Source organism: Pseudonaja textilis, chromosome Z (genome assembly GCF_049901715.1).
Source record: "Pseudonaja textilis isolate UNSWEBS1 chromosome Z, rPseTex1.2, whole genome shotgun sequence".
Lineage (NCBI taxonomy): Eukaryota > Metazoa > Chordata > Lepidosauria > Squamata > Elapidae > Pseudonaja > Pseudonaja textilis.
This window is the reverse complement of record NC_142008.1, coordinates 100036306-100064062: the sequence shown is the minus strand read 5'-3', so window position 1 is coordinate 100064062 and position 27757 is coordinate 100036306. Positions and strand designations below refer to the sequence as shown.

At 36.8% G+C, this 27757-nt stretch overlaps 1 protein-coding gene across 1 annotated transcript in view; it reads right to left on the bottom strand.

Moving 5' to 3' along the window:
* Window positions 1-27757, bottom strand: part of ITGA3 (integrin subunit alpha 3) — a 76700-nt gene that overhangs the window by 20315 nt on the left and 28628 nt on the right. The window contains 16 exon segments of the mRNA XM_026710890.2: window positions 423-491; window positions 2453-2618; window positions 3331-3428; window positions 4712-4858; window positions 5506-5639; window positions 6186-6253; window positions 8018-8104; window positions 10588-10721; window positions 11419-11507; window positions 12681-12788; window positions 12791-12873; window positions 12969-13176; window positions 15075-15158; window positions 16818-17058; window positions 19750-19832; window positions 21522-21649. Coding sequence (XP_026566675.2) covers window positions 423-491; window positions 2453-2618; window positions 3331-3428; window positions 4712-4858; window positions 5506-5639; window positions 6186-6253; window positions 8018-8104; window positions 10588-10721; window positions 11419-11507; window positions 12681-12788; window positions 12791-12873; window positions 12969-13176; window positions 15075-15158; window positions 16818-17058; window positions 19750-19832; window positions 21522-21649 — 1927 coding nt within the window.

Here is a 27757-nt window from a genome sequence, read left to right as displayed (position 1 = left end):
TCTATTGCTATTAATTCATGTTGAAGAAGAACTGCAGCTCTTTGTAAGAATTATAAAAAAAAATGCACTATTACTGCAGTGAATTTGCTAATAAAGAGTCCAATGTTTGATGTGTAGCTGTTGATAAAGCTGAAAGTAGAAATTCTTCTTTCCACATTGCCAACATTCACCAATAGCTATTACAGTGGACTACCATAATTTCAATCACAAGGATTTGCATTAAAAACTAGGGTGTCAATTTAATCTCACGAATAATCTTAATAATTTAAAGAAAATACTGCAGTCAATACTTATTAATTTTTTAAAAACCTTATGTCTGAAAGAGATAGGGTGGTCCTGAGCAATTAGAAAAACCTCACTGATGAGACCCACGCAAACAGAAACTTAGTTTTTCCAAAGTGTCCAAATCAGAAACAATTTACCTGCTGATTCCTTTTGAAGGGATTACCCAGTTCACATATCACTGTCTCCTTAACAGTGCAGGCCCCACTCTGAAAGGAATAAAAGACACATTTCATTGTCTTAGGCCTTCTGCCTTATTTTACTTGTGTGTAACTCAATACTGTCAGGGATGCTACACATTCTTTCCATGAATGGTTTTCTTTCTTTTATATATTTATATATTCATATATTTATGTTTGTGTGTGTATACAGTATAAACATATAAATGTATTTATGTTTGTATATAATGTATGTATACACACACACACACACATGCACGCACGCGCACACACACACACAGGAAGAATGTTTTATGGCCTCTATGCCTTCTCCATTTGCAATTCCACTAAAAGGGAATTGGTTCTTAAGCAATTATGAAATAAAATAAGTTTTAAACACAACCCAGGGCATACATATGGCTATAAGAATTTTGCTGTAGCTCTAACATTATCCATTGCTCACATATTTTTTATCATTTAAATAAACCAAACAACAAAAAGGAAAGAAAAAGGGGAAAACATGTTTATATACATAATATAAACATTATAGAAGATCAAAGATTGAAGTTGAAAATGATGTTCATAAAATTTTTAGAAACAATTTCAATTTCAAAAACAATTTCAAAAAGGGCAAAACTATAAAGAAAAAATACTGTAAGAAAAACAATATTTAAAAAATTCTTTTTTTTACCCCAACTATTAATTGGTTAGACCTCTACTATGAATATATACAGTTAATTTTTCCACTGCTGCATATTTTTAAATTTTAGTCTCCCAATCCTGCATGGATGTCAAGATTTCTCTCTACCAATTTTTTTGCCACATTAAGTCTTGCCACTGTCAGCATGTATTTTAATAAATTGAAAAGATTTCAGTTGTTTCTCTGGAATTACCCCTAATACAAATATCTGGGTTTTAATTCAAATTTTGTTTTCAACATTTTCCAAATTTTTAAATGTATTTTTACAGTACTTTTGGGTCTTTTTCTATGATCACCATATATTTGTTATGGCATTTCCAAAATTTATTTGTATGATTTATCTATCATGGCACTAATTGACAGTTATCTATAATCTATATATAATGGTATAGGCTATTTTATACCAATGTTTCCTTAAACTGGTTGTAAATTTCATTGATTTTTTCCCCCTCCACAATTCTTACCATTCTTCCACTATTATTACTTTTTTGAAGTTTTGCATCCATTTTATCATGCAGTTTGTTATTTGTTCTAGCTCTGCGTCATGTTTAAGTAACAATGTATAAATACATCGATTATCTTGATTCTATATAAGAATTTCAAACTCTGTCATCTCTCTCAGGGTCTCTCTTCTTTAAGATCATTGTTTATTTTTGCAGTGTTTTGCTATGATAGATTCCTTCTCTCATTAAGCAATCCTTGTTGTTCCTTTAATCCACTACATTTCTCACTTCAGATATATGATATTGATATACAATCTTACTTTGTCTCCACAGTATCCTCTGATATTGGGAAAAACTAGTCTACTTCTCTTAAGTCTTGTACAAGATTGAATCTTACTCCTGTTTTTTAGATTCCTATTTCATTTTTGAGGTTTTTGAGATGGCTTTACTGCATCTGTAGTGGAGTCCAATTTATTAATGGAAAGCCAACCTAGTGCATTCCTGGTTAAAGTTTTTGAATCTTGACATATCTTAGTTTGTTCACTTAGCTGATACAATTCAACCATGGCAATACTTTTATACTTTCAGGCAAGTCATTAGCTTCATCTGCAAAGTAACTGACAATTATGAATCTTGAAGAATAATATTCTGATCTGTTAGAAATGCTTCTACCCAGGAATTAATAACTAAAAACATCACTTAACTCAACACTTGTAAGTTTGTGTGAGAGAGTACAAAGGACTCCACAGTTCAACCCTAGGCTACATATATTCTCTTCTATTAGAACTTGTAATTTTTTCTGAAAAGCCACTGTGTAACAATAATTGAACAGTAACTTAATGCTACCCCAACTTTCAGAAATACCCCACCGGCCGAACTGAAGAAGGTAGCAGAGAGGGTGAGAAAGTGATATTGAGGAGAGCCTCATGAGCATCCTCTCCATTGACAGGTGATGTTGGCTTATTAGTGACTTTGATGCTCAAATTCAGCTTCTTTACTTCCGAGCTGTACTGTAACACCTGCATACCATCTCGTCTGTAATGGAAAAGATAATACAGTTGAGGGACGATGGTTTTTAAAAAAGCATATGTGCTCCTCCATGCATTTCTTAACTTTGGTTAAAAGTGGCTAGGGCAACAATGGACAATTTGGTGCTCCTCAAAGATTTAGGACTATAAACTTCATAATTTTCAGGGAACTTTGGGATTCTTTGAAACCATTATCCAAAACTCCTAGAAGAGACCAACTGACTTATCCTGGCCTTAGAACAAGCAGTGGAAAATCATCAATTATATGCTTTCATCCCCAGCTGAGAGACCATTTCTACCAAAATGCTTCCAGAATTGTGCAATGATCTAACTGTCTGGTGATGAAACTTCCCTTATCTAGGTCAGCCAGTCAAAGGGTTCTAGGACAGGTCATCTGCCTGAGTGATAACAATAGCATGTACTGACCATGATTTTATCCAGTAATTTTCTAAAACTCAGCATATACATCATCTCAGAGCTACTGTGTTTATTGCCCTGAAAGGAAATTCTCAAGAAGAGGTCTTTCTTTAATGATTATAATGAGGAGCATGATGCAGAAAGCATTCAGAAGTAGACAGAATTTATGATTATTTCCAAAGCCAGTATTTTCTCTTATTTAAATATATGTGCGGCATAACTCTGTGATATAATGATTAAAGTCATTTCACGTGTTCTTCTTCCTCAGTTCATCCTTCCCTCAATAAGCCAAACTCTCTCACCTGGGCAGCTTTTGATTCTTTTCATTTAGAAAGAGTGCCTGAATCTGCAAGTTGCTAATGCATTGGCTGTCAGTTCCACATTCCTTCTGAAATTGAATCTGAAAATAGACATTTTGAGTCAACAAAATGAGACAAAAAACAGGGGAAAGATGTTCATATAGTTTGTAAGCAGAGAAAGTATGGACTACAATTCATGTCTTCTTCAAGAAGCATAGCCAGAGGAAGCTATTTTAAAAGATAAACCACAAGGAATACATCAGCATGGGAAGGAAAACTTTTAGAAGAAGGGCTCTGTATGAAAGGAGGATCAATCCTTCACTACAATTGAGCCACAATTTTCTCTCTGCACGTTTACTATGCCTCAAAATATACTATGTCATTGATGCTAACTAAAGCTTTATTTTAAAAACTACTTTTGTAGAGGGTGTTTCCAAGGACAATACTGAATGTTTGAATTGTAAATCACCCAGAGTCATTGCTGAAATGGTTGGCTGTAGAAATCAAACAAACAAACAAATAATAAATCCGATGCATAGAAAAGACAGAACTCTTTGTTCTTCCCAAGTGTGAACATCTAAAAATGCTTCCCCACCCACTCTCCAATTAGACTTTTGGGAGAGCTTTTTCTTCAGAGAAAGCTTTTAAAAGTCTGTTTGTTATGATATAAGAGATTATGAGTCAGATAGGAAGCCCTCACAGAGTGCTAAGTTAATGGGTATTGTTTATGATCTCCTCTCTCAATGGGTCTACTTTTTTGTAGTCACTGTCTCCAATCTCCTTTTATGTGCATCATTCTTGAACCAATCTATTCAGCTCTTGTTTCTCCAGAAGGCAGCAGAAAAAAGGAGCAACAGCCAAGCCTAGGATTTTTATGGATGGCTATGGTGGATTTCCACCAATGTCTAAAAATGCAACTCCTTAAATTTGATTGGATTAACCAAAAGAATTATATCAAGGTGATTAAAGATAACTGATGCTGAAATTATTATATTTGTATATATACTGTAAACATAGCTTAGGTTCAATCTAGTTAAAGTATGTGAAGAAATTTTTATAAAATGAAATTTATTTTAAATGTTAAAGATAATGACTAATCTGTTCCACCAGGTGGTGCCAGAGGACTGTTTGGTAGGTGAGCCATTAAGTGAAACAGAAAATTGAACTTGCCTATTTACAAATAATTTGCATCTGCATGGATAAGTCAGGGACATGCACACAAACTCTTCCAACGAAGATATCATCATCTGTTTGTTTTTTTGCAAAAGCCTGCCACCCACCACTAGTTGAACACTGCAATATTAGTGTGTAAACTACATGGCCGTTTCAACGGAGGAGAGGAAAGGTGAAAAGGAGGAAAAACTAAAGAGAAGGAAGAACTAACCTCAGTGTTATTTTCACGAGGCTGATCCTCATTCAGAACAGGAAATGCATTAAGGGAGTGTAGTCCCAACTGGAATTCCCTGGAGTTTTCTGAAAGAGAGTACTTCATAGAGAACGCAATGGGGTGCAGCTTGTCTCGTACATCATCCTGCAGAATGAGCAATAATTTATTTCAGACAGCTCTAAACTCAGTTCTGAACTTCTGTGTAGCTTATGCAGGGACACAAGGGCCCTCCCCATTTTTTCCACCATCATCACATTTTATTTTGATGGAAATTTCCTCTTTGTTCTTGGCATTCTTTTGTTGAAATGTAAGTTTGGCTTATCATGCTAAATTATCCTGCCCAATATTTTCTGTCAGTATAAGCAATACAATGATTAGAGACGCTTTTCATCAGGCTGGTCCCTTCCAAATATGTTAGAAATGTAACTATCCAGAATTTTAACCAATGTTAGCTATTATACATCCAGGAAGTCAGGTAAAGTAACTGCTTTACATACATATTTATCAATTTTAGAAAACCTCCCCAATTTTAGAAAACCTCCCCTCCTTAGGCAAAAGTTCCATTCTTATTATTTATAACACTGTAGTCATATCACTATGCTTAGCTATCCCAGGCAGCACCAATTTATGTAAAAAAAAAAATCCTGTACTGCTGGTCCCTGGTTACATAAATATAAAGAGCCAAACTTAAGTAATGCTAACATTTTTAGAAAAAAAGGGGACAGGATAAAAACAACCTAATGAAATATTGCAGGCAAGATGGTGTTTAGTTATCCCATTTTATTCCTAACCTGTAGAAGGACTTTCAGGTTTTGGCACTTGCTTGGCATGGAAAAATGTCCCTCGTAGGTTGCAGAATTGGTCTCGGCAAAATATACACGGGGTGGTCGGCGGTACCGGTCAGCTTCCACAATATAATCCAGCTCTGAAGCCAAGAAAAAAATGGATCAGGGACATTATCAGCAGCCTAGATCCTAGAATCATTCAGTAATCATTCAAAGTTATGATAGCACTGAAACATGAAACTTATGACGGGTCCTCGAAATTGTAGCCATCACAGATTCCCTGCAGTCTCAGATGCTTGACAAGCAAAATCAACGGAGAAGCCAGCATGAAATCGTAAGACATGGTCACGTGATATCACAGTTATGGTGATTTTTTTTAAACAACTGCAACTGGAACTGATATCATAAATTGGCAAAATCATGTGACATTTCACTTAACCACACTGCTTAGGAATGGAGGTAGCGGTATCAGTTGTAGTTTGTAAGTGAGTACTATATTGTAATCTCATACTTAATTCGAATCAAGGGAATGCAACAAAAAACAAATATGCCACTAAAGATATTGGTAGAGAAACTGGTTCTCCTACATTAAGGATAAAAATTCCAGGGCCAGCAAATACCCTCCAACCCTCTTTCTTTACAAATGAATTCTCCTAAATGTAACCAATTTTCCAACTTCTACTCACTGATAGTTTCCTTGTATTTGGGATCTCCAGCACTCTGGGAATAGGAGAAGCACAGCTCTATCTTCATGCTGCAAATGAAAAGATAAGAAGGGAAAGGAGAAAGAAAGAAAAACAAGATGCTCAGTAAAAAAATCTGCAGGGACAGATCACTGAAATTCCTCCAAAAACAAAACCCAAACCCAAAGTGCCTTGCCTTTATAGAGAAACACATCACCCTAAATTCAAAGTCACATGGCAAAACACAGGAAGCTCCAGTCTTGGCATATCAAAACTATAGCAACTGCACTTGACTTCAGAGATGGTATTCAGCAGGTTCTGACCAGTTCTGGAGAACCGGTAGCGGAAATTTTGAGTAGTTCGAAGAACTGGCAAATATGATCTCTGACTGGAGATTTTACAGTATCCTTCCCTGCCACACCCACCAAGCCACGCCCACAGAACCGGTAGTAAAAAAATTTGAATCCCACCACTGCTTGACTTCTATTAGGATGTCCTTTATATCTGGTAATTAACCAGGGCCAAACTTTTAAATGGATCGCTCTGTGTGGTTTGCAGCAAGGAATGATGTTTCAGAGGCCAAAGCTTTCTTTGAAAAATCAATTCTTGCTAAGAGAAGAGGAAAAAGTTATTTTTTTCATGAAAAGGAAGATTGCCTCCCCCCCCACTCCCCATCTGCTTTGAATCAGAAAATTGTCAAAGCTATTATTCTGTCTATTTTAATCAAGGACAATTTCATCTTATTTATTTACAGAGTTGGCATTGTACAAGGGAGCTTTTCCAATTTGGTGCCCAGGAGATGTATAGAGACTGCGATTCTCAGAATTCCTGGTCATCAGCCTCTGGACAGCACCAGGCTAGGAAAGGCTAATTTTGATAAATAATTATAATTAACTAAAGAGGAAGTGTTACATGCAAACAATGCTATGACAATCCACTTTAGAGAAGAGATGCCCCTTTTGTTCATGTTTTCACACTCTTAACAATATATTTTCATTTTGATTCAGTGCTACTTCATATTTTCTTAGAAACTGACTTAAGAAAAGCTAAGAAATGTGTTCAGTCCGCAGTCATATCTGACAAATCGGATATGATTTTATATATGCCATCTCTGCAGTGATATTTTTGAGGAAAAATTGCTAACTAAAACAGAAAGGAACCAACATGAATTTAAAGTTGGAAAAAATAGAACTAGACAAAATAAACCCCGTCACCCTTAAACTAAGCCTTAGTTTAGAAGTTAGTTACAAATGCCTAACACTTCCAGATGTTGAAGAATGCCAACTCCCAAACTAATGGCATGCTGGATAGAATTATTGGAGGGCGGAAACTAATCACATCTGGTGGATTAAAATTCCTCCAGCTGGCTTAAACCTGAAATAACTTGCATCTTATCAAGTCCTCTATCTTCTATGGGACAGGATGCCCTGTTCCAAAAACAAATCTACACGTCTCTCATTCAACTTTTATTCTTCAAAAAAAATCAAGCAAGGAAAAGGACTCCGCAATGTCCCCATACAGCTTGCTCCAATGTGGCCTTTTACTCTGATTGCCAGATGTTTTTCTCATTCAAACTTAACTTGAATCTCACCACATTTTGTATAAACATTCTTGTTTCTCCTCCCTGCTCTTGGTGGGGAGGGCAAACAATTGTTCTCCTAATTCTTTCCAACATCCTCTAAAATAAACTGAAAGTTGGCAAGACGCTGCCCTTTCATCTTCTTTCTGTAGGCTAAATATATTCAGTTGTATCATATTTGTGTTGTTACACACCTTGAATATCCGTGTATTCAGGCATATAAAAATGAAAAGAACATTTATAAGGATGTTATTACCAAGAGTTTTGAGTACATTTGCTTGGGTCCAGAGGGCTTGGAGTAACAGTAAAAGTCTTGTTTAGGATATTGATCACTGGACGGGCTCTGCAGAAAGGGAAGGACAATAAGGGAAAACAACAGTGAAATGAATTAATACATTTTAGTGGAAGTTTTTAACATAAAAAGTAATACAAATTAAACTGGAATAAAAGGAAAAGTTCAGAAGGCGTAGAAAAAAGAAAAGGAAAAGGAAAAGGAAAAAAGACAATAATAAAGAAGTAATGTCCGGCTTTCACCATAAGCCAATATAATAACTTTTCGCTCTCTTTTAAAGTTACAAATAAAAAAAAAACCCTCCTCTTATCTTCATGCTTAATGGCATTGCATGATTTGATATTTCATCAATCTTTGACATTCAAGGTAAGTTTTCAAAGCTTTCGCCACCAGCTAGTTTGGAAATGCCATAAAGAGCATCGTCCAGAATTTATTGTAGCAGCTCTTTCTCATCAGAATCTTTTCTTAATTTGTTTTTTGCATTCCTGGTTTGGTGATGTCAATTTTATTTATCTTCCTTGCCTTCAAACTCTATAATGTCTATATCATTTTTTTAAAAAATTCGCAACATCTTGTAAAAAAATGTCCAATGAGATTTCTATACTTTTTTCAAATTTTAATTATTAATATCCCAGTGGTTACCAATCAAAAATCTCTTTAAGATAGGAAAAAATTATAGCCAGCTTAGCCATTTTATTTCTTTTTTGCCTGCTTTTTTAGTTCCGTCTAGTGTCCATTTGCAACTTTCATCAAGACTCAGTTCTGATATGGGTTCTTAAATCAAAATCTCCCACTCAATTGTTTTTACTTTTTGTCATTTGTACATTATTTTAAATTCTTAAGCCTCTGTTTAAAATTTCTTAATTTCAGAGAAGGTTAAACTCACCAGATATCAATTTAAGCTTGCCATTCTCAAGGTATCTAATATCCATAAAATGCTTAAATTGAACATTTCTAAAATTGATTAAAACATGAGTTTGGCTATCTTAGTGTCCCTATTAAAGGATCCCCTGGAGCTGAAAGCAAAGACACAACTTCTGGAACTCCAACCCACAGAGTTCACTGTTTTACAGTCTCATAGCAAGGAATTCTCTTTCTCCAGAGAGCTTTGAAGGACCAATCTATGGCTTTCTTCCATCCTACACAACAGCTGTCATTTCTGCTCATTTGTGAAGACATCTTCAGTCAGCCATGAGTCACAGCAGAAGCCCACCAAGTCAATACAGAACAGAACAGAACAGAACAGAATAGAATAGAACAGAATAACAGAAAGGGACCCTGGAGGTCTTCTAGTCCAACTCCCTGCCTAGGGAAGAAACCCTACACCACTTCAGACAATTGCTTATCCAGCATCTTTTAAAAAACTTCCAGAGTTGGAGCATTCACAACTTCTGGAAGCAAGTTGTTCCACTGATTAATTGTTCTAGCTGTCAGGAAATTTCTCCTTTGTTCTAGGTTGCTTCTCTCCTTGATCAGTTTCCACCCATTGCTTCTTATCCTACCCTCAAGTGCTTTGGATAGCTTGACTCCCTCTTCTTTGGGGCAGCCCCTGAGATTTTGGAATAATGCTATCATATTTCCCCTAGTCCTTCTTTTCATGAAACTAGACACACCCAGTTCCTGCAACCATTCTTCATATGTTTAACCTCCAGTCCCCTAATCATCTTTGTTGCTCTTCTCTGCACTCATTCTAGAGCCTCAACATCTTTTTTACATTGTGGCAACCAAAACTGAATGCAGTATTTCAAATGTGGCCTTACCAAGACATTATAAAGTGGTATTAACACTTCACGTGATCTTGATTCTACCCCTCATCTTGATTCTATCCCTGTATTTATGCAATACAGATTACTATTACTATTAATCTTCTCATCACTCCTTATCAGCCATCCTCTCCCACTTGTGTCTGTATGACTGTAACTTTGTCGCTTGTATCCTTATGATTTATATTGACTGTTTCCTAGTATGATTCGATTGCTTATTGTACCCTATGACTATCATTAAGTGTTGTACCTTATGATTTTTGACTCTTGACAAATGTATCTTTTCTTTTATGTATACTGAGAGCATTTGCACCAAGACAAATTTCTTGTGTGTCCAATCACACGTGGCCAATAAAGAATTCTGTTCTATTCCATTTTAGTGGATTAATAAAATAAATGATCCCTAATCATGAGGGTGAATTTAATTATTCGGTGGTGAAGAAAACGTGCTGTTACATGTGATCATTTGTTCCTTTCTCCAGGACATGATTTATAAAAGTGCTATTCTTTTGAATCAGGGTAATTGAAAATACAGTCTTCCACAAAATGATGTTCCCTAGGTAAGAGGCACATTGACTTCCATATTCTATTAATGCACCATGACTGAATAGCTGAGGACACCAGGCTGGAAAGACTGCCCTAACGGAGAGATTGGAATTTCCTTCTTCTTAAAATAGATTTTCCCCTTTTTAAAAAAATTAATCAGAATGAATAAATAGGAAAAAACAACAACAACCCAAGACTGCTTATAGCTCCTTTTACCACACTTACCTGAGCAGCAAGATATTTTCTGAAAGAGTTCCCACCAGAAGATCAGGATAAGAATTTCCATCCACATCCATTCCACCACTGAAGGAGTAGCCAAAGGTCTTGATGACAGGATTAAAATCTTCCCCACTAATGATCTGCAAAGAGGTGCCAAAAGTGAAAGGCAAGAAGGGTATTTACAAACAAGACTAAGATCCATGATGATGGAGCTGTTGGTGGCCAAGCATATATGAATGAACAGTAGGACTAGTATTAATATCATTAGGTTATATTGATCTGGCTGGAGAGGAGCTCTGGGACTTCCAGTGTTGATATATTCATGTATGTAGTAAATCAATCCTGTAACAATTACAAAAGAGTCTTGAAGTTCACAAATATAATAAGATGCAATATATGCAATTGGAGGCAAAGAAATCGTAGCCAGGAAGTGATGACACCATCACCGAAAAACAAGAGTCTGGGGCTTCAAATGAGGGACAACCAACCGCTTCTCCCAGTCTCAAAGTGGGAGGAAACCTGGTACCTTGCAGGAAACCTGATACCCATCTTGTATCTGCTTGAGATTAGAGATAGTTGGTCATTGCTAAGGGTGACCTGTTGGTGTCACATGCTAGAAAATTGAAGGTTTTCCCCAAAATAAAAAAGGAGACTATAATTACCAGCCATATCTCATCCAACAACTGTATTAACCTACTCGTTGTGGTCTTTGGCTGCCAAACAATTTTCCTGAAAGTAACTGAACAACGTGGGGATATGCTGCATATAAACTTACAAATATGCTTTACCTGAAGAGATAAAGACAATAAACAGATAAGATGATAAACATGCCTTTACCTGCTGTGGTTTATTAGCAAGGCCACCTACACCACTCTGATAGATGTATACTTTCCCCGAACCTTCATAGGGTGCCCCAATGGCGATATCTGAAAGGGAAGAGTACAAAGAAGAACACCCATTTTTATGAGATCTCACAGTTCTCATTATACTTCATCTAGATGGGTTTCTTCTTAGGTTCCCACTAGAACTGTATCAAATGTACTTTAACATAACTTTTCAAAACAAGTATTTGTATTACTTCCCATCACTAGTCAAAAATCTAACAAGGAACTTTTAGTTTAGCCCTTATAATAGTTGAGTCACTACTCAAAGGAAAGCTTGAAGGAATTCTGCTGAGAAAGTAATTGCAGGTGGCCAGTATAAATATAGATTCTTGACAACTAACTAAGAAAAAATCAATGCCTGTGTGTGTGTCTATGTGTGTCTTTATCTGAGTCTCTCTGTGTGCACACGCATGGCTGAATTATAACTATGAAAGGAATTTGTTTCTCTTTTCCTGATATCAGATGTATAGTATAGTACAAATGGTCCTTATTTAATGACCCTTCATCCAGTTTTTTCAGGCCCAACAAACTAAGAATGACATATAAAGTTACTTGCCTATAGATAGAATATTGTCAGATTAAAGCAATTATCTGCATAACTATAGATATACTCTGTGAAGTGCTAAAGAGGCCTTGCCTTCTTTCTGCCTACTAAACATTCCAAGCTTTGTCTCTTTACCTTCTGGGAGTGAATCCTTCCCTTCTACTATTCCAGGCTACACTCTGTCACATTGTTCAAATTTACAAGTTGTGCTGAATGAGCAGAATTTACAACCAAACATTGAAATTCTAATAGTTGTCTACTTCATTGTGTTTTGCCTATAATACCAGAATTTTCCCAGACTGCTTGCCTTGGGAACAAACAGATAAGGTTCCATGGAACTTAGGGGAGGTTAGGTGTAAATTTCTTGTTGCTGAACAATGACTTAAGGATAATTCTCTACTTGATCATTCCTTCTTACCTGACTGGCAGTTTCCCAACACAAACAATGCTTTAGACCAGAGGTCTCCAAACTTGGCAACTTTAAAACTTGTGGACTTCAACTTCCAGAATTCTCCAGCCACCCAGAATTCTGGGAGTGAAGTCCACAAATCTTAAAGTTGCCAAGTTTGGGGACCCCTACTTTAGACTATATAAAAGGGCACAGTCCAACAAGATGTGCTTCTATAAACAGTAAAACATAACACTGTACAAGAGAAAAAAAAAAGTCTAACCTTGAAAATCATCTTTGTTAATGTCGCCAATGTGAGCCACAGAGAAACCAAAGGAAGAATCGCTGGGTCCAGTCAATGTGAGGTTGGGATGGCTGGAGAATGCTCCCCAAGGTTCATGTACACATAGACAGCCCCACCCTTCTCCTCCTTCTGGTCAAAGTAGTGTGGTGCTCCAATGATTAAGTCCTGCCATCTATTAATGGGGAAAGGTAGATGCGTCATTTTTACCTAAAGATCAACATAAAGTGATTTAATACTTCTTTCAAGTTCTCCCTCCCATGGACTCACCCATCACTGTTGAGGTCAGCCACAGCAATGGAACTGCCAAAATAAGAACCCACTTGCTTGCCACGGAGCAGCAGCCTCTTCTGAAGAACCTTGCGACCAACACTTGCCATCACGAAGACGGCTCCAGTATGATTATAGCGAGGGGCCCCAATAATAAAAGAGAACTCATCTTTATGCAGTACATTGGTGCTTGCTTCTGTGGTGTATCCTATTAACATGAAGTAACAAACAGGTTCTATGTTTGATCTCCCCTCTTCAAAGAGAGAGGGAGGGAGGGAGTTTGCCTCACTTTTATTTATTTGTGGATTTGTGGCAGCATATTAAAAACATAAAAACAGCTATAAACATCAGACAGACAGACCCAATTAAAATAATCTGATTAATAACAAAATCAACAAACAGGGGCCTTAAACAAATCATAGACATCAATACTAGGCCTGGGCCAAAGACAAGTTTTCAAAACTTGCTAGAACTTTACAGAGGGTGCCATCCTTATCTCTTGGGGGATGCTGATTCAGAGCTGTATCAGCAGGTTCTGATCAGTTTTGGAGAACTGGTAGCTGAAATTTTGAATAGTTCAGAGAACCAGCAAATACCGCCTCTGACTGCCCCCACCCATATCTATTCTCTGCCTCCCAAGTCCCAGCTGATTGGCTGGGTCTTCGTTTGTTGCCCTGCACAGAAGAATGGAACTGGAAAGCACGTTAGTGGGGCAGGGTGATAATGGAGATTTTGCAATATCCTTCTCCTGCCATACCTACCAAGCCAAGCCCACAGAACCAGTAGTAAATTTTTTTGAATCCCACCACTGCAGAGAAAGAACATTTCTGAGGTCCCACAAGATAGCAGCGTTTAATGGATTGGAGAAGAGACTTGGAGGAACCCACTTGGTGCAAGGATAGGCTCCAGCACAAATAAATGAACACAAATCAATCAATTTACACACTGACTGGTTGGATTTAGATCATTTTATTTTCAAGGGCATAGATTTAGGAATGAACAAGCTTCTTGAAAGTACTCATAAACCTCTGCTTCTACCTATATGTGAAGTGGCATGTAAATTAAGCAATCTTCCATTAATTATAATTTCCCTTTTGAAATAAGCCATTGAAGAAAGCTGGAATTTGAAGATGGCCTATTAACTTGAGTTATTTCAAAATTAAGCGATTGTTTTTAATGATAAAAAGCAGAGTAGAAAAGCTTTAAATACATACGTAAATGTATGAAATATGATTTCATTCTCAGTTTAGCTGTTCTGAAAATATTAATTATAATTTTCTTGTTTGGCCAAGAACTACATTAATCTATTTACATTCTAAATCAACTGAACGTGACCATGATATTGTACTGCAGATCAGTCTCTGATTCTGGAACAAAGCCTAGTGACAACTAGACCTTTTTAATGGGGAAAGCTCTCCATTTTAACCCTTCCTGACCTCGAATTTTCTAGTCTGAGTATAGAGCAGACCCGGTGTTCAAAGTCCAGTTTCAGCTGAGATGTTTTCATTAAGAAATCTCCATTTTGAAGACCCAGAAAGGAGGCTCAGAAAGCTTTGACCCATATGAAATTTGCTTCTTCTCTGGAGCCCTTTCTATTTAGGGAATCGGCCACGAAGGTTTAAAAGTGAATCGATGTTAAGCATCTGTGGCCCATCATATATTTAAATTATGCTATCTGTTTTCAGCATGCTGAGAGACATTTGACTATGAAGATACTACATATGATATTACATATCACAAATTATTTCTATGATTTCTTTTTTTAGTCTGGTGTGTTCTTGTCAATTACATGTTCATATCTTATAGCACCAAGGAAGCGTGCTTTCTCTATCATAGCTGCTGCGCTCTGGAACAATATCCCTCCCTCCTCTCCCCCAGGATATCCACGGCTCATATCTTCATCAAGACTGGCCTGCAATGCAAGACTGTGAGCCTCTGTGGAGCCACTGTCTATTTGAATTTCATTGCAGCTGTTTTGTTTGGGCAATTGTTTCAGCTGTGTTTGGATTGTTGTTGTTTTTTAAGCTTATGAATCGGATATATAGAGTCGTTTTGGAGCTTAAATCATATTTTCAGCCTGACAAAGTGAGAGTCAAGTGCAATTACCTAGGTAAATGTGTCTAGTTTTCCAATCTGGGTAAGATAAATCCACTTGGTCCCAAACCCCTGGGTAGCTCACGTAAGCTGTTCCTGTGTAAACAAAAGTGCAATATTCTGATAAAATGCAAATCAAAACCCACTATACCTTTTAATGCCATTTGAAAAGATTGTTTCCTTTCTTCCCAAGCTCTCACCTCAGTCACATCCAGCAATTAATTTTCAAAATTGCTGGATGGGAAATACGATTAAAGGCTTCTGTCTCTGCTTTTAAGAGAGCCATGAGGGGCTGAGAGGGGTTTTAAATGTTAAAGAAAAGGAGGAGTGATATCTTCCCCAATGGTCCTCACACATTCTCACACTGGCAGAAATACAAATCCTTAGGCAGATGTGCTTCAAACAATGGAGAATGTTTTCGTGTTGTGTTGAACAGTTACCATGTCCACAGAGACAATCCCTGAATATGCAAGGAGATGGACGAGAAAATTACATTTTTCAATGTGTCCATTTTCAAACACCAGAAAAGGTCTGAACAAGTCAGTATTATTTTGAATTCATGCATTACTCTGAGATAGTGATAATCAAATTCTTCTCTCTCAACTGCTTTTTGTTGGAATGCAGAGAGTATAAGGGTTTGGAGATTTATGAAGGGCCTTATGGAGAAGGAGAGTAGGGGGAGGGGAAGGGGAAGAGGAAAAGGAAGAGGAAGAAGAAAAAGAAGAGGAGGAGGAGGAGGAGGAGGAAGAAGAAGAAGAAGAATTGGAGGAAGAAAAATTGGAAGATACATGCAGTAAACAAGCATGTCTGAAAAGAACAATGGAGAAAGAAGGGAACTGAAGGGAATAGAAAGGCTCTCCTACAAGCAGAGAAGAAGGACCAGAGAGTAAAAAAGTTTAAGTTGAAGGAAAGCTGCATGAAAAAAATCAAAACCAAGCAGGAAATGGAAGAATCAGGTATTTCAGGGACCTGTGAAAAGACAGATTCAGAAGCAAGAACCTGATAGAAGGAAAGAAAGTTCAGGTGATATGAAAGGGAACAAACTGAAACAATGGGAAATGGGATGAAGGAGGCAGAAAGCTGAGATCAAGGAAGAAAGGGATTGCGCTGAAAGCAAAAGACATGGGGTTAATTATCTGGGCTATGCTTAGAAAATATGGATGCCAGTCAGAATCTTCTGCTCTTAATCGACTTCTGTAGGCTGGCAGTTGACATTCAGTTATTTTCTAAATGGGTAAAGGAGACAATCTACTTCTGTCTTTTTCATTTTTTTTAGCTAAAAAAAATGGGGGTGGAGGGAGATTCAAAGCGATATAATCAAAATATAGCCACTAATGGCCAGAATGACTTTATCTCAGCCTCCACTTTTTTCTGCCTCTTTTTCTCCCTTGACCAACTGGATGTGAGGAGGAAATAGTAAAAGGGTTTGAAAAATGACATTTGAAAGAAGTCCTTACTTGCAGAACTGTACTAGCAATCTTGGAGTAGGTGAAAAATCAACATTTCAGTCAATACTTATTCAGAAGACAGTTAACTATGCTTAGTTCTCTCCTTTTTTTCAAACAAATATGTTTAATTTTAAGAATCTTAGTCCATTCATTTATAGCAACAGCAACAACAATAATAATACTTGGTTGATTAATCATTAACTCATATCAGAATTTATTGCAACTAAATTATGCCTTAAAACTATTTGAGACTGACACATTTGAAAGGCATAAAACAAAGTAGGGAAAGGCAATTAGAGCCACAAACCTTGCCAATGGTAAGCTCCCGGAGCTCCAAAATAGACAAAGTTGTCTGTGAAGCCACCACTGATGCCCATTTGGCACATGCCTGTATTCTCCAAATCTAGGTTGGCAGCACACATCTCATTATAAGTTTGCCATGAATCGTTCACCTGATGACGCAAATCATTGCTATGGATATAGCATGTTCCTACCATGCGCCTCTGATGTTCACTGCCAAAAATCCGAGTGTATCGGTGAGCACAAGCCTTGAAAAATAAAATAAAAATAAGATTTTAGTCTGAAGTGAAAAAGAGTAAGGAATTCCAGGTACTATGAAAGACACTCTGTACGGTTTACACATCCGGGGTGGGATTCTACCAGTTCGCACCTATTCACTAGAACCGGTTGTTAACATTCTAAGCAATTCAGAGAACCGGTTGTTGAAAGAAATTACTGGCCTAATCCTGCAAGGAGGGCAGGAAGGAAACATTCTGGTGTTGCTTACACAAACTGCCTCACCGTTAACCCTTATTACATTCTTGGCAGGACTAGACATCCTGTCTCAGGAACGTCTCTGGAGGTTTTTCCCCCTCCTTTGCTGGTACTTTGCTTGTGTGGAATGACCATTCAAGTTACAATGGCACTGAAAAAAGTGACTTAAGACCATTTTTCACACTTGCGACTGTTGCAGCATCCCCACAGTCATGAGAAGCCAGGCGAGGAGATACATGCCTCAATGTGAGTGATACTGAGTTGGCCACACCCAGCCAATAACATGACCACCAAGCCATGTCCACCCAGTCACATGACCACCAAGCAATGCCCACCAGCTAAGCCACGCCCACAGAACCGGTTGTTAAAATTTTTGAATCCCACCCCTGTACACATCCCACCATACCACACGTTTTAAAATTTGTTAGCAATACCACACAGTTATAAGACTTTATACTTCATATTAAGTGTTAAATCAGAGTTTAGAAATCACAGTGCTTGGATTTTTGCACTATCCTAAATCAAAACCAAAAGAACCATAACATATTATGATTCAGGGAAAAAGCATTCCAACTTGAAAATCCTCATTCATATGAGATGGAATTGAACTCAGTTCATAATCAAACTTGAGATAACCATAACATTATCTTAAGCTTTTCTGTTGGAATAAAGAGGTTATGCACTGTCACTACAAATAAATGTTAGTTTTGTTGAACACTGTTCAAACTGTGATTTGAAAGTCCTAGAACTCTTTCTACACAAACAACTTCAAGAATCAGCTATATCCACTAAATAGTACCAGGGAAGAAAGGAAAAAGAAGAGAAGTGCAATTAAGCAATTTTCTTGAGAAAGCTTGACTCCCTGCAAAGGAATTCTGCAGATGACATCTTCTGTTATGTGGGAGACAACTGGCCCAAGTGAAACTTGTTATCCAAGACCATCTTGCTTTCCCTGCACAGAGCTGTTTCTTGAATTTCAGCTAATTCCTCCTGAAAATGTTTTTGAAAGATTTAAAGGTGCTGATGTGGCAGAGGATCAAAACAGCCAAGAGCTATTATTGCCTAGAAGGTAGAAGTGGAGGTGGATTACATGTGGGAGGAAAGGCAGTGAAAAAAGAAAGAACTGTGGGCCTGTCTGAAGAATATTTTTAATGATGAGAGGTGCTTCTATAATACTGTAAGAAGAGACAAAACAGGTAAGGAAAATTTCCACGCTCAGATGAATGGAATTTGACATCTTATCCCTAAATTGATAGGACAAGCTTGCATTCTGACTCACTGAGCACCACATCATGGACACATCATGGCATTCTTATTTTCATCTATTCAACTTTGTGGATTAACGATATTTGTTATTGGTCTTGAGATATCTTCATTTTTAAAAAAATCTCAGGTCAAGATCAGATAACATGCTACTACAATACTAATAATGTCGGACTGCTTATATTTCTCTTTTGTATTTTCTTGAAATGGCCTTATGCTCAGATTATTTAAGACAAGTTCAGAACTCAGATAGCTGCCTTAGAAAAGGTTTTTCTCCTGACTGGCTCAGAACACCTACCCTAAAAGTTCTCAGGTTTGGTCCCTAAATCTTATCAGGCTCTCTTTATCCCAGGATTAAATATTCTATACTGTGGAGGTTGCCAAGGTAGACTTCTGGGATCCTATTTTTACTATGTTATGATAGGAACGTATAGTAGACATTCTTGGGATGAAAGCACAGGACAGGCTGGTTCTGATTGAAAAAGACTATTCTGCAAGTGCATGGGTTCCAAGTCATGTATGGCTTTAAAAATTAAAGCCAACTTTGAGTTGGCCCTGGAAGACTATTGGAAGCCAAAGCAGCAACCTCAACATAAAAGTCACATTAATGAACCTATCTTCTCCTGTCAGCAATTTGCCTGCTTTACTTTGAACCAACTGCAACTTCCAAGTCAACTTTAAAGGTTTTGAATTTGTCTCTGAATTTCATCCCTTTGATTTGCCGAATCATAAATTGCCAGTTTAAATTATCAAATGCTTTTTGAGCATCCAGAAAAACAAGGGCCACTTGTTTTGGTAAAAATCCATTCAGGTCAGAGTGTACAATCGCGTTCAGTATTTCTCATCCTCTTAAGGGTAGTCTTATATAGGGCAGGTAGAAGGTGATCTAAGCACAAGGAAACAAAGTTCCTTGTCCACAAAGGAAACCTTTGGTTAGATCCAGCAAGCCTCTGTTAAAAGTTGTATAGGTTTTCCCTGTCAGAGTTCTGAAGTAGTTTTGGAGGAAATGGTGGGGCATTACAGCAGTGACATGGGATAAACAACAAGAAAGCATAGGAAAACAGGACAGCATATTTTTGGTCCAGTCTCCCACACCACCGATTCTCCCCAATTCAAAACATTAGCTCAACAGATGACTTTAAGGTAGAAGGGAGGATTCAAAGGCAGCAGAAATAATCTCCTCTCATATATATTATACTCACCATTACTCGACCATAAGGTTTACGTTGGCTTGCTACTACTACCCCCAGCCACATGTCTTCAACAATATTATTTTGTGGATCACCTAAAAGTACAGGGAGCCAAAACAAAAACAAAACCCCCAAAAGATAAATATGGTTAGAAAAGGATCCACTTTCTTGCCATATTTCCTTTTTTATAGTAATTTTATTAAACATCACAATTGCAACAATAAAAACTAATACAAACTAAAAGCATAAAAGAATAGAAAGAAAAATAGTTGCAAAGAAGAAAAATAGAGAAGTAGAAAAGAAAAAATAATATAGGAGAGAAATGAAAAGAAATATATAAAGAAATGACTTCCATCACAAGTATAAACAATTTTAATAACTTATCAAAAGTCACTTTGGTTCGCATATTTCTTTTTGTAATCACTTTTGGAAATCGTTTGCTGCTTTTCAGCTAATAGAAACTGGTTTTGCAGTCACAGGTTTTATAGCACCAGGTGAGTTTCCTTCAATTCTTATTTAAAGAACTTTTAAATGTAAGTTTAAGTACTTAAAATATTTTTAAAAAGCAGCAAAAGGGTGATTAAAAGATTCACATTTAGATAATTTAAAAGACTGATTTTAGAAAGCCACATACAGACTAAATTTGAAATAAATGTGGGCATTATAAGAATCCTTCCTATAGGAAAATGCTTTTGTTTTGAATTTAAATAACTATAAGACTGAAAATTGGACACTAGAGGGAACTAGAAGTAAAGATTACAATTAAAGAAGAACACTGGAATCCAATTTACAAATACAAAATGAAGTAATATATTTTAACATTTTTAAGGATATTTTTGAACTATAGGCCTGAACTTAATGTTAAGATTTTCTGCCATTACAGATAGATTGTTCTAGTTGTTAAGTTGTTAAGGAAGAGAAACACGTTTTAACTGACAAGATTGAGACTTATTTGAAAATGGATTTAAAAGAGACTTATTTGAAAATAGATTTAAAAATGACAGGCTACAAGAATGACAGGGGAAAAGATATTACACCATATATAGAAACTAAATTCACTGATGTTTTTATAATTAAAAAGGATGCACAAACAACAAACCAAGAGAGTGACCTGGATAATTTTCCTATATCAGATTTACGAAAGAGGCTTGTAAAGTTTTGAAGAATTTGGTGAAAAAGATCCAAGAAAAATGAAAGGAAATCAAGTGCTAGGACGTTATTTGAAGGGACTGATATCAAGACTGGTAGGGAAGGCTTATAAAGTTAGATTATTTGATCAAGGTTAAAACAGACGTGTTGTTATCACTGATAACCCTTAATAGATTTTGCTTACTTCAGGACTGAATTGAAATGGCTTTAAGGATTTCTTTACAAATAAGAAATAGGATATGGGAATAAAAGATCATTTGTTGTATTTTAAAAGATGGTGATAAACCACCCTCCTGTCAAATTCCAAACCCCAAATCAGTCCTTTAGAATTAATTTCCCTCAGTCTTTCTTCTACTAAGGGAAGTCCAACTTCATAACTGCAAGGAACTTCAACGCTGGAAACAAAATCGAAAATAGAATGAATTTGAAGTCAATCATGCTACAACTACTATGGATTGATGTTGGTCTTAAAAGTGCCACAAACTTTTTGTTACTCAGTGTAATGAAATAAAACAAGCCTATACTTCCTAAAGATATTTCATATTCTGGTCTAATCACTAATTATTAGCCTGCATTATTTTCTATAGTTCATTGCACTCTGTTCAGGTAAGTTCTCCATTTGCACATTTACATACTTTTCACCTGAAAGTCCACCTGTGTACAATCATTGGGAACTGCGGTCAAAGGACAAGCATACATAGCACCTGTCCTTGTTTTATTATCCATCTTGATAGCCACATCACGGGGAGCTCCAGCAAGAATCCTAGAGGGGGCAGAAATATTATTTTGGATTACAAGAAATAGAAGACAGATTCTTCATAACAGTGTGAAAGCAGCAAATCTTTGTATATTTTATATGCATTGTTCTTATTCTGGTACCCTCAGTGATTTGATAGAGCCAGTAATTATCATGAATAAATCTTCTTGAGTATAGACGGCGATCATGAGAAAATTACAAAAGTAATTTTCCAGACAAGCGGTCACATACTGAGGAGGTATACACCAGGAGAAAAAATAATGTTGCAATATTTTTTTTTCCAGTGGTTAAAAACCACTTGTTCTTTGGAACAAGAGAAGAGTGCTTTTTGGAAAGTGCAAAATGCCATTCTCAGGTCACTAAAGAAGCCCAACTAGTTGAAACATGCCTAATATTTATTGAAAGTGGAGGAATCCAATTTAAAAAAAACGACTTCCAGGCAAGGATGAACATCTTGGGAAATTAAACACCACTTAGTGTTAAAGACATATTTTCTACTTGTCCCACTTATATCCTGATAGTTCCTCTTTGCATTTGTTTCAAAAAACATATTTAATCGTCCCGGTCTTAAATAAAGCTCCAAGTGGCTCACATTTAAAACCCTAATGTATAATTAACAATGCACCATCTCCAAAACAATCTATACCACTCAAGACCTTTCCTCAAGATCTTAACAGCTATTATGAGATAGGATAAACCAATATGAGCTAGACCTGGATTAAAAGGAGTGTTTGCCAAGTCACTATATGTTTTATTACTTTTGAAAGCTTACTAGAGCTCATACAATCTGATTTGTTCATTTTTGATTATACAGTATGAAGCCACTGAGTATGACTTAGTTTTCAATATAAACCAGTTAATCTCCTGTATCCACTATCATAGTTAAGTAATCTATAACAAATCGAGGGTAGATATGACCTATACTATGTATATCATAAAAAACCTTGGGTAACCACACATAATATTGGGCACTGATATCTTAGTTTCCAAAACATAAATTCTTCTAATTTAGCACTTAACCGGACATCACGATCAAACATACTCAAAATCAGCCTAGCCCATTGTCTCTAAATTATGGCCTTTCAACTGTATTGTGGCTACAAATTCCAAAATCCTAACTGGCACCCCAGCTGTGAAATTTTGAGGACTATAATATCTACCTTTTTGATGGGCTGCAAGCCCATAAAGGTTTGTTTCTGTATGTAGCTTCTTCTATATTAACAAAATATGACTTTCATCTAAGTACAAAAGTAGCTGGAATGCATGCTCCCTTGCCTTCCAGAAAACACAGCTGTATTTTTTCAACACTGTGGGCAAAGTTTCTATATTATGTTAGACAGAAACAAGTAAAAATATGCCAAAACACTTAACTATGGCAGATGACATAATGTAAAATAAAACATCAAGAGCAAAAGTCACCAAGAAAGGAAGGGATGGAGTGAAAAGAAGCATGATAGAAAAACATGAGGAGAATATAATTATTAAAACCGCCCAATCCAAAACAAAGAGATTTTCAGGTCAAACTCCCAAAAATCAAAAATCTCTAAATTCTCCAAAGCTTTTACAAGGGCAAAATAAGAACACCCATGAATAACCAATGGTTATTAAAAGACTAGGAGAAACCCAGAGTTTTGTAGCGAGTAGATGTGTGCATGTTCATGTTATGTATGTGTGTATGTGTATGTATTTTTAAATCAAATGTGTATACTACCTGATTCTCAACTATTTTTCTAATTTTAAACTTATTACTGTGTTTCCCTTGGTTTAACTGTGATCTGCCCAAATACCATAACAATGATTTTAAAACAATAAGAAGATCCAAATGGACATTCATCTTGTTCATAACCTGCGTGATATGAAAGGTTATTGGAAAAAAGAAAGATTGACTTATTGATGTTGCTATTCTTGGTAATGCTATGATTGAGAAAAAACAATGAGAAAATTACCAAATATAGGACTTACAGATTGAATACTTTTGGAAAAATAAATCCATTATTATACCAATTGTGATTGGAGACCTTGGACTGAAGCCTTGATATTTGGAAATACTGAATTTATCAGATCTGAATACCCTAATTGTACAATAACTATCCTGTTTTGGACTGCCTGTGTTCTTAGATGCTACCTTAATAAATGTTAGGATTTTGGTTAGGACTTGAATAATTAAGTTTTCCCCAATCTTAAACTCTGAATCTAACTGTAGATTATTCACCCAGTACTGTAATAATCAATAGATGGACAAAAATGCCAAATCACTCAAAACATCTGATTGACTGTGCAATCAACTATAATGACAACTGATACCATTAACCAACATGTGCCTATCCAGATCTTTGTGAAGAAATCAATAAGTGAATAAAAATGCAGATCCAGTTTAAATCTGCTGACTATGCAACTAATCATAGCATTAAATTTAAAACTGAATATTTGTTTAATTGATTTGATTTTTATCGCACCTTTATTTTCTATAAATAGCTCCTAGTCTCTTCAGGTCTAGGCCAACACCTTAACCAGTACCTCAAAAATAAATAAATAAAATATGGCAAAAATGGATAAGGACAATGCAGAGCTTGTTCATTCTCCCTTATCAAAGACCTGGGCAAAAAACAAACCTTCAAGGCCTTTCCAAACAACAGCAGAGTAGAGGACACCTAGGCCTCAGGGGAATTTGAGGGTAGATGTTCTTATATGATACCAGAGGGCAGATGTTGCTACAGAGAAGGTGAGCTTCTGGGATCCTGATAAATGACAATGTTTAATCATAGGAAATCAGAGTACTCCAGACGGAATTAGAAGGGCAGATGTTTTGGGAGATAGGTGGCTCCTTAAATAATCTGGCCCTATACCAAGCAGAATTTTATAGGTAATAACCTGGATATTGAATTGTATGTGGAAGCAAACTGGCAACCAATATAATTTATGAAGCAGAGGTGTTATGTGGCCATACTACATGGCATACCGAGTGTGGGGCAGAAATAAATTTAAAATTTCTGTAAAGGAAATCATCCCCTTTAGGCCAAGTAGGTGTCTGTAAATCATACCAGGGTTGCAGTTTCATCCAAGATAAGATCATGGATAAGGACAGATTGATTTGGCATTCCAAAACAGCAGCTGAGCTGAGTTTCCAATAGCTAGCTATCGGGGTTGATATCTATCTGTATTTACGTAAACCTATCTATCTCCATAACTGCCTATATCAATATCTGGCAGACAACTACAGAATCACTCACAGAATGCTACTTCTATTTCAGCCCTAACAATGTTCCAGTCCTTTCCATGCTGCAGTCTTAACTGATGGACTCCTATACAGTATATATTCCAACTAGAAATGAAGGAATCCAGAATTCCTTTCTGGATTACAATCTATCCTCCACATGTAGCCACACATGGCATAATCACATTTACCAAACTCCCCAGAGTGATGGTCCTCTTTGCTTCTTTACCTATACCAGGAAAGACAAGACCTTTCACTTTCTTGGAGGCCATGTGGTTTCCATTGATAACCTTTGTACAGGTAGTCCTCCACCTTCAAATACAATTGAGCCTGGAATTATGGTTGTTAGAGGTTGGGTCATTAAATGATGTAATTACATCATTTAATAACCACAATCCTGGCTATGCAGTTGTAAAGCAATGGTATGGGCCTTTAAGAGGCGCACAGGTATTGCAGCATCTCTCAGTTCACATATGACCTGCATTGGGCTTCCCAGGGCTCCCTCACTCTCTCAGGCATCCTTTGCACTGCTTCTTACCTTGGGGAAATAGAATCAAGTTCTTCGTCCCTCCAGCTTGCCTTTTTGTTGTTGGGGTAGAGGCCAGCTGTTCCTGCCAATGATAGAGAGGTTTCTCTTCATCTAAATCTGTGCCCAAGCCACAAGTTGTTTTAGGCATCAGATGAAGAAAACCTAATAAACATTCCCTATTTCAGCAATAAAAATGCAATCAGGATTAAATAGATGACTATGAATTACTCTTTCATTAAAATCAATTGTCTGGGGTGATTATTCCATTCCCCTTAAGAAGACATAGCCCTGCAGACTCTTCTATAACACGGAAACATCTCTAGGAGCAGAAAAGATTTCATGGAAACTCCTCAATTAGTGTCTATTTCATCATACGGCTTTCTTAACCAGGTCTGTTGATCCGCAAGATCAAAAAGGTAAGCTATATAATAAGATGTGAAACTGCTTAAGGATGAGGAACTACAAAAAGCAAGGTGGGAGCATGGATTCATTTTAGCTGAAATATGGACATGGTTCTTGATTCACCAAGTTAAAGTAGATATCGCATTCTTGTTGTCAAGAAATAGAAAACTGAATAGCCCAAGCTCTAGGAAGAAAAGACAGCTTACTGCATTCATAGGGTTCAGAAACGATTAATCCAGGTCTTTTGATTAAACTAGATCATGGTGAGTGTGAAGATACCATCTCCATGACTCATAAATGAGAATGCCTGCAAGCATCCTAGCTTTGTTCTAGGATAGGATGACTTTGGTGGAAAATATTTCACTTCCTGGGAAGAAAAACCTGAGTCACAGGAGGAAACTTTCTTTGCTTTGGGGATGCTTGCAAGGTTGCTGAGTGCAATTCAGCTTCCTTTCCCAATAGTAGACATGGAGAGGAAGAAAAAGCAACCATGATTTAATCCTGCTCTGATTAATCCAGTTATTGTGAGTGAATAAAATAGACCATTTATGAATATTAATTTTCTCCGTTCCTGCCAAGCGCTTAGAAATTTTGTTTTTTACATCCAGCCCAAACATAGGTATATGCCTTAGAAGGGACTGAAGGTGAGGGGGGGATACAATTACATGAGAAATTTGGACATGATAAATAAACACCAGGGCAAGAAAATGGCACCACTTACTATATATGCAACAGATATAATATATACAGAAGAGTAGCATTCATATCTACCATATGGATGCACAAACGGTGCTAAATCAAAATTTGTTTAAGAAGTCAATTTCATATATTGTGAATCAGAGAGTGGGAATGGAACTGGAAATGGTTTCCTTCCTTCTACATTTGCTTCCCATATTTAACATTACAGTACCAAAACATAAATGAAGTGGCCCAACAAAGAATTCAGCTGAGGGGAAAAACACACCCAGATTTTCAAACTAACCCATTTGTACCACAGCAAATAAATAAATGAGTATTGTTGAAATGCAGGGAAGCCTATTTTGCTCACCTTTCAAAGCTGTTTTTAACTAGCTACCCAATCTTCTCTCTAGATGAAGCCAGAACTGGATGCTACTTTGGACTCTATAATTCTAAATATATGTGGTAGCCCAGCTTTCTGTTCACAATTAATCTAGCAGATGACAAGGCTCAAGGAAGTTCAACTGGTATGACAAGGAAGTCATTGGATAAAGCACAATAGCTCTGAGTGAGGGGCAGCATGACATAGGACCAATCTTTTATATGGCAAAAGAGGAAGGGGGGAGTTTGAATGACAGAAGCAGTGTCAAGAATGTTTTTTTGCTTTTAACGTCCATTGTATCAGCATTCTGTATCCTGGAGAGGTTTTGTTTGAAAAAAAGGCTTTTGTGCCTGCCTAATGCAAGAAAACAACCGGAGAAATGGGGTGAGGTGTGATGATTTGTTGAGAACAATTTCTGCTTTAAATGCCACCTTAACCCTTGCAAGGCAAATATGATGGCAGTCCCATGACCTTCTCTAAAAGAAAGGTCTCCAGCAAAGGAAAGGAAAAGGAAATTTGAAGAAAGAGACAGAGGAACTAATTCTAGCTGTGCAAGATTTCTTAAGAACAAATTGATGCAAAATCAGAATTGAGAAGATAGCAATAGATAGCAAATTCTGCCTCTGAAAAAAAAACCCCTGAAGAAACAGAAGCTGCTGCAAGAAGATTGAACAACAGTGTTAACAAAATAGCAACAATGGTGCACTGGAATATCTGCAAGAAATACTATTTACCTGCAAACAACAAATGGTGGGACTATAAAATAGACAAAGTAATTGAAAATGAAAAAGCTAAAATGCTGCAGGACTTTATATTTCAAACAGACAATCACATGCAACAGAGCACCCCAGACTTAACAACTGTCCATTAGAAAGAATTAAAAAAAACCTGGATAGTGGACATTGCAAT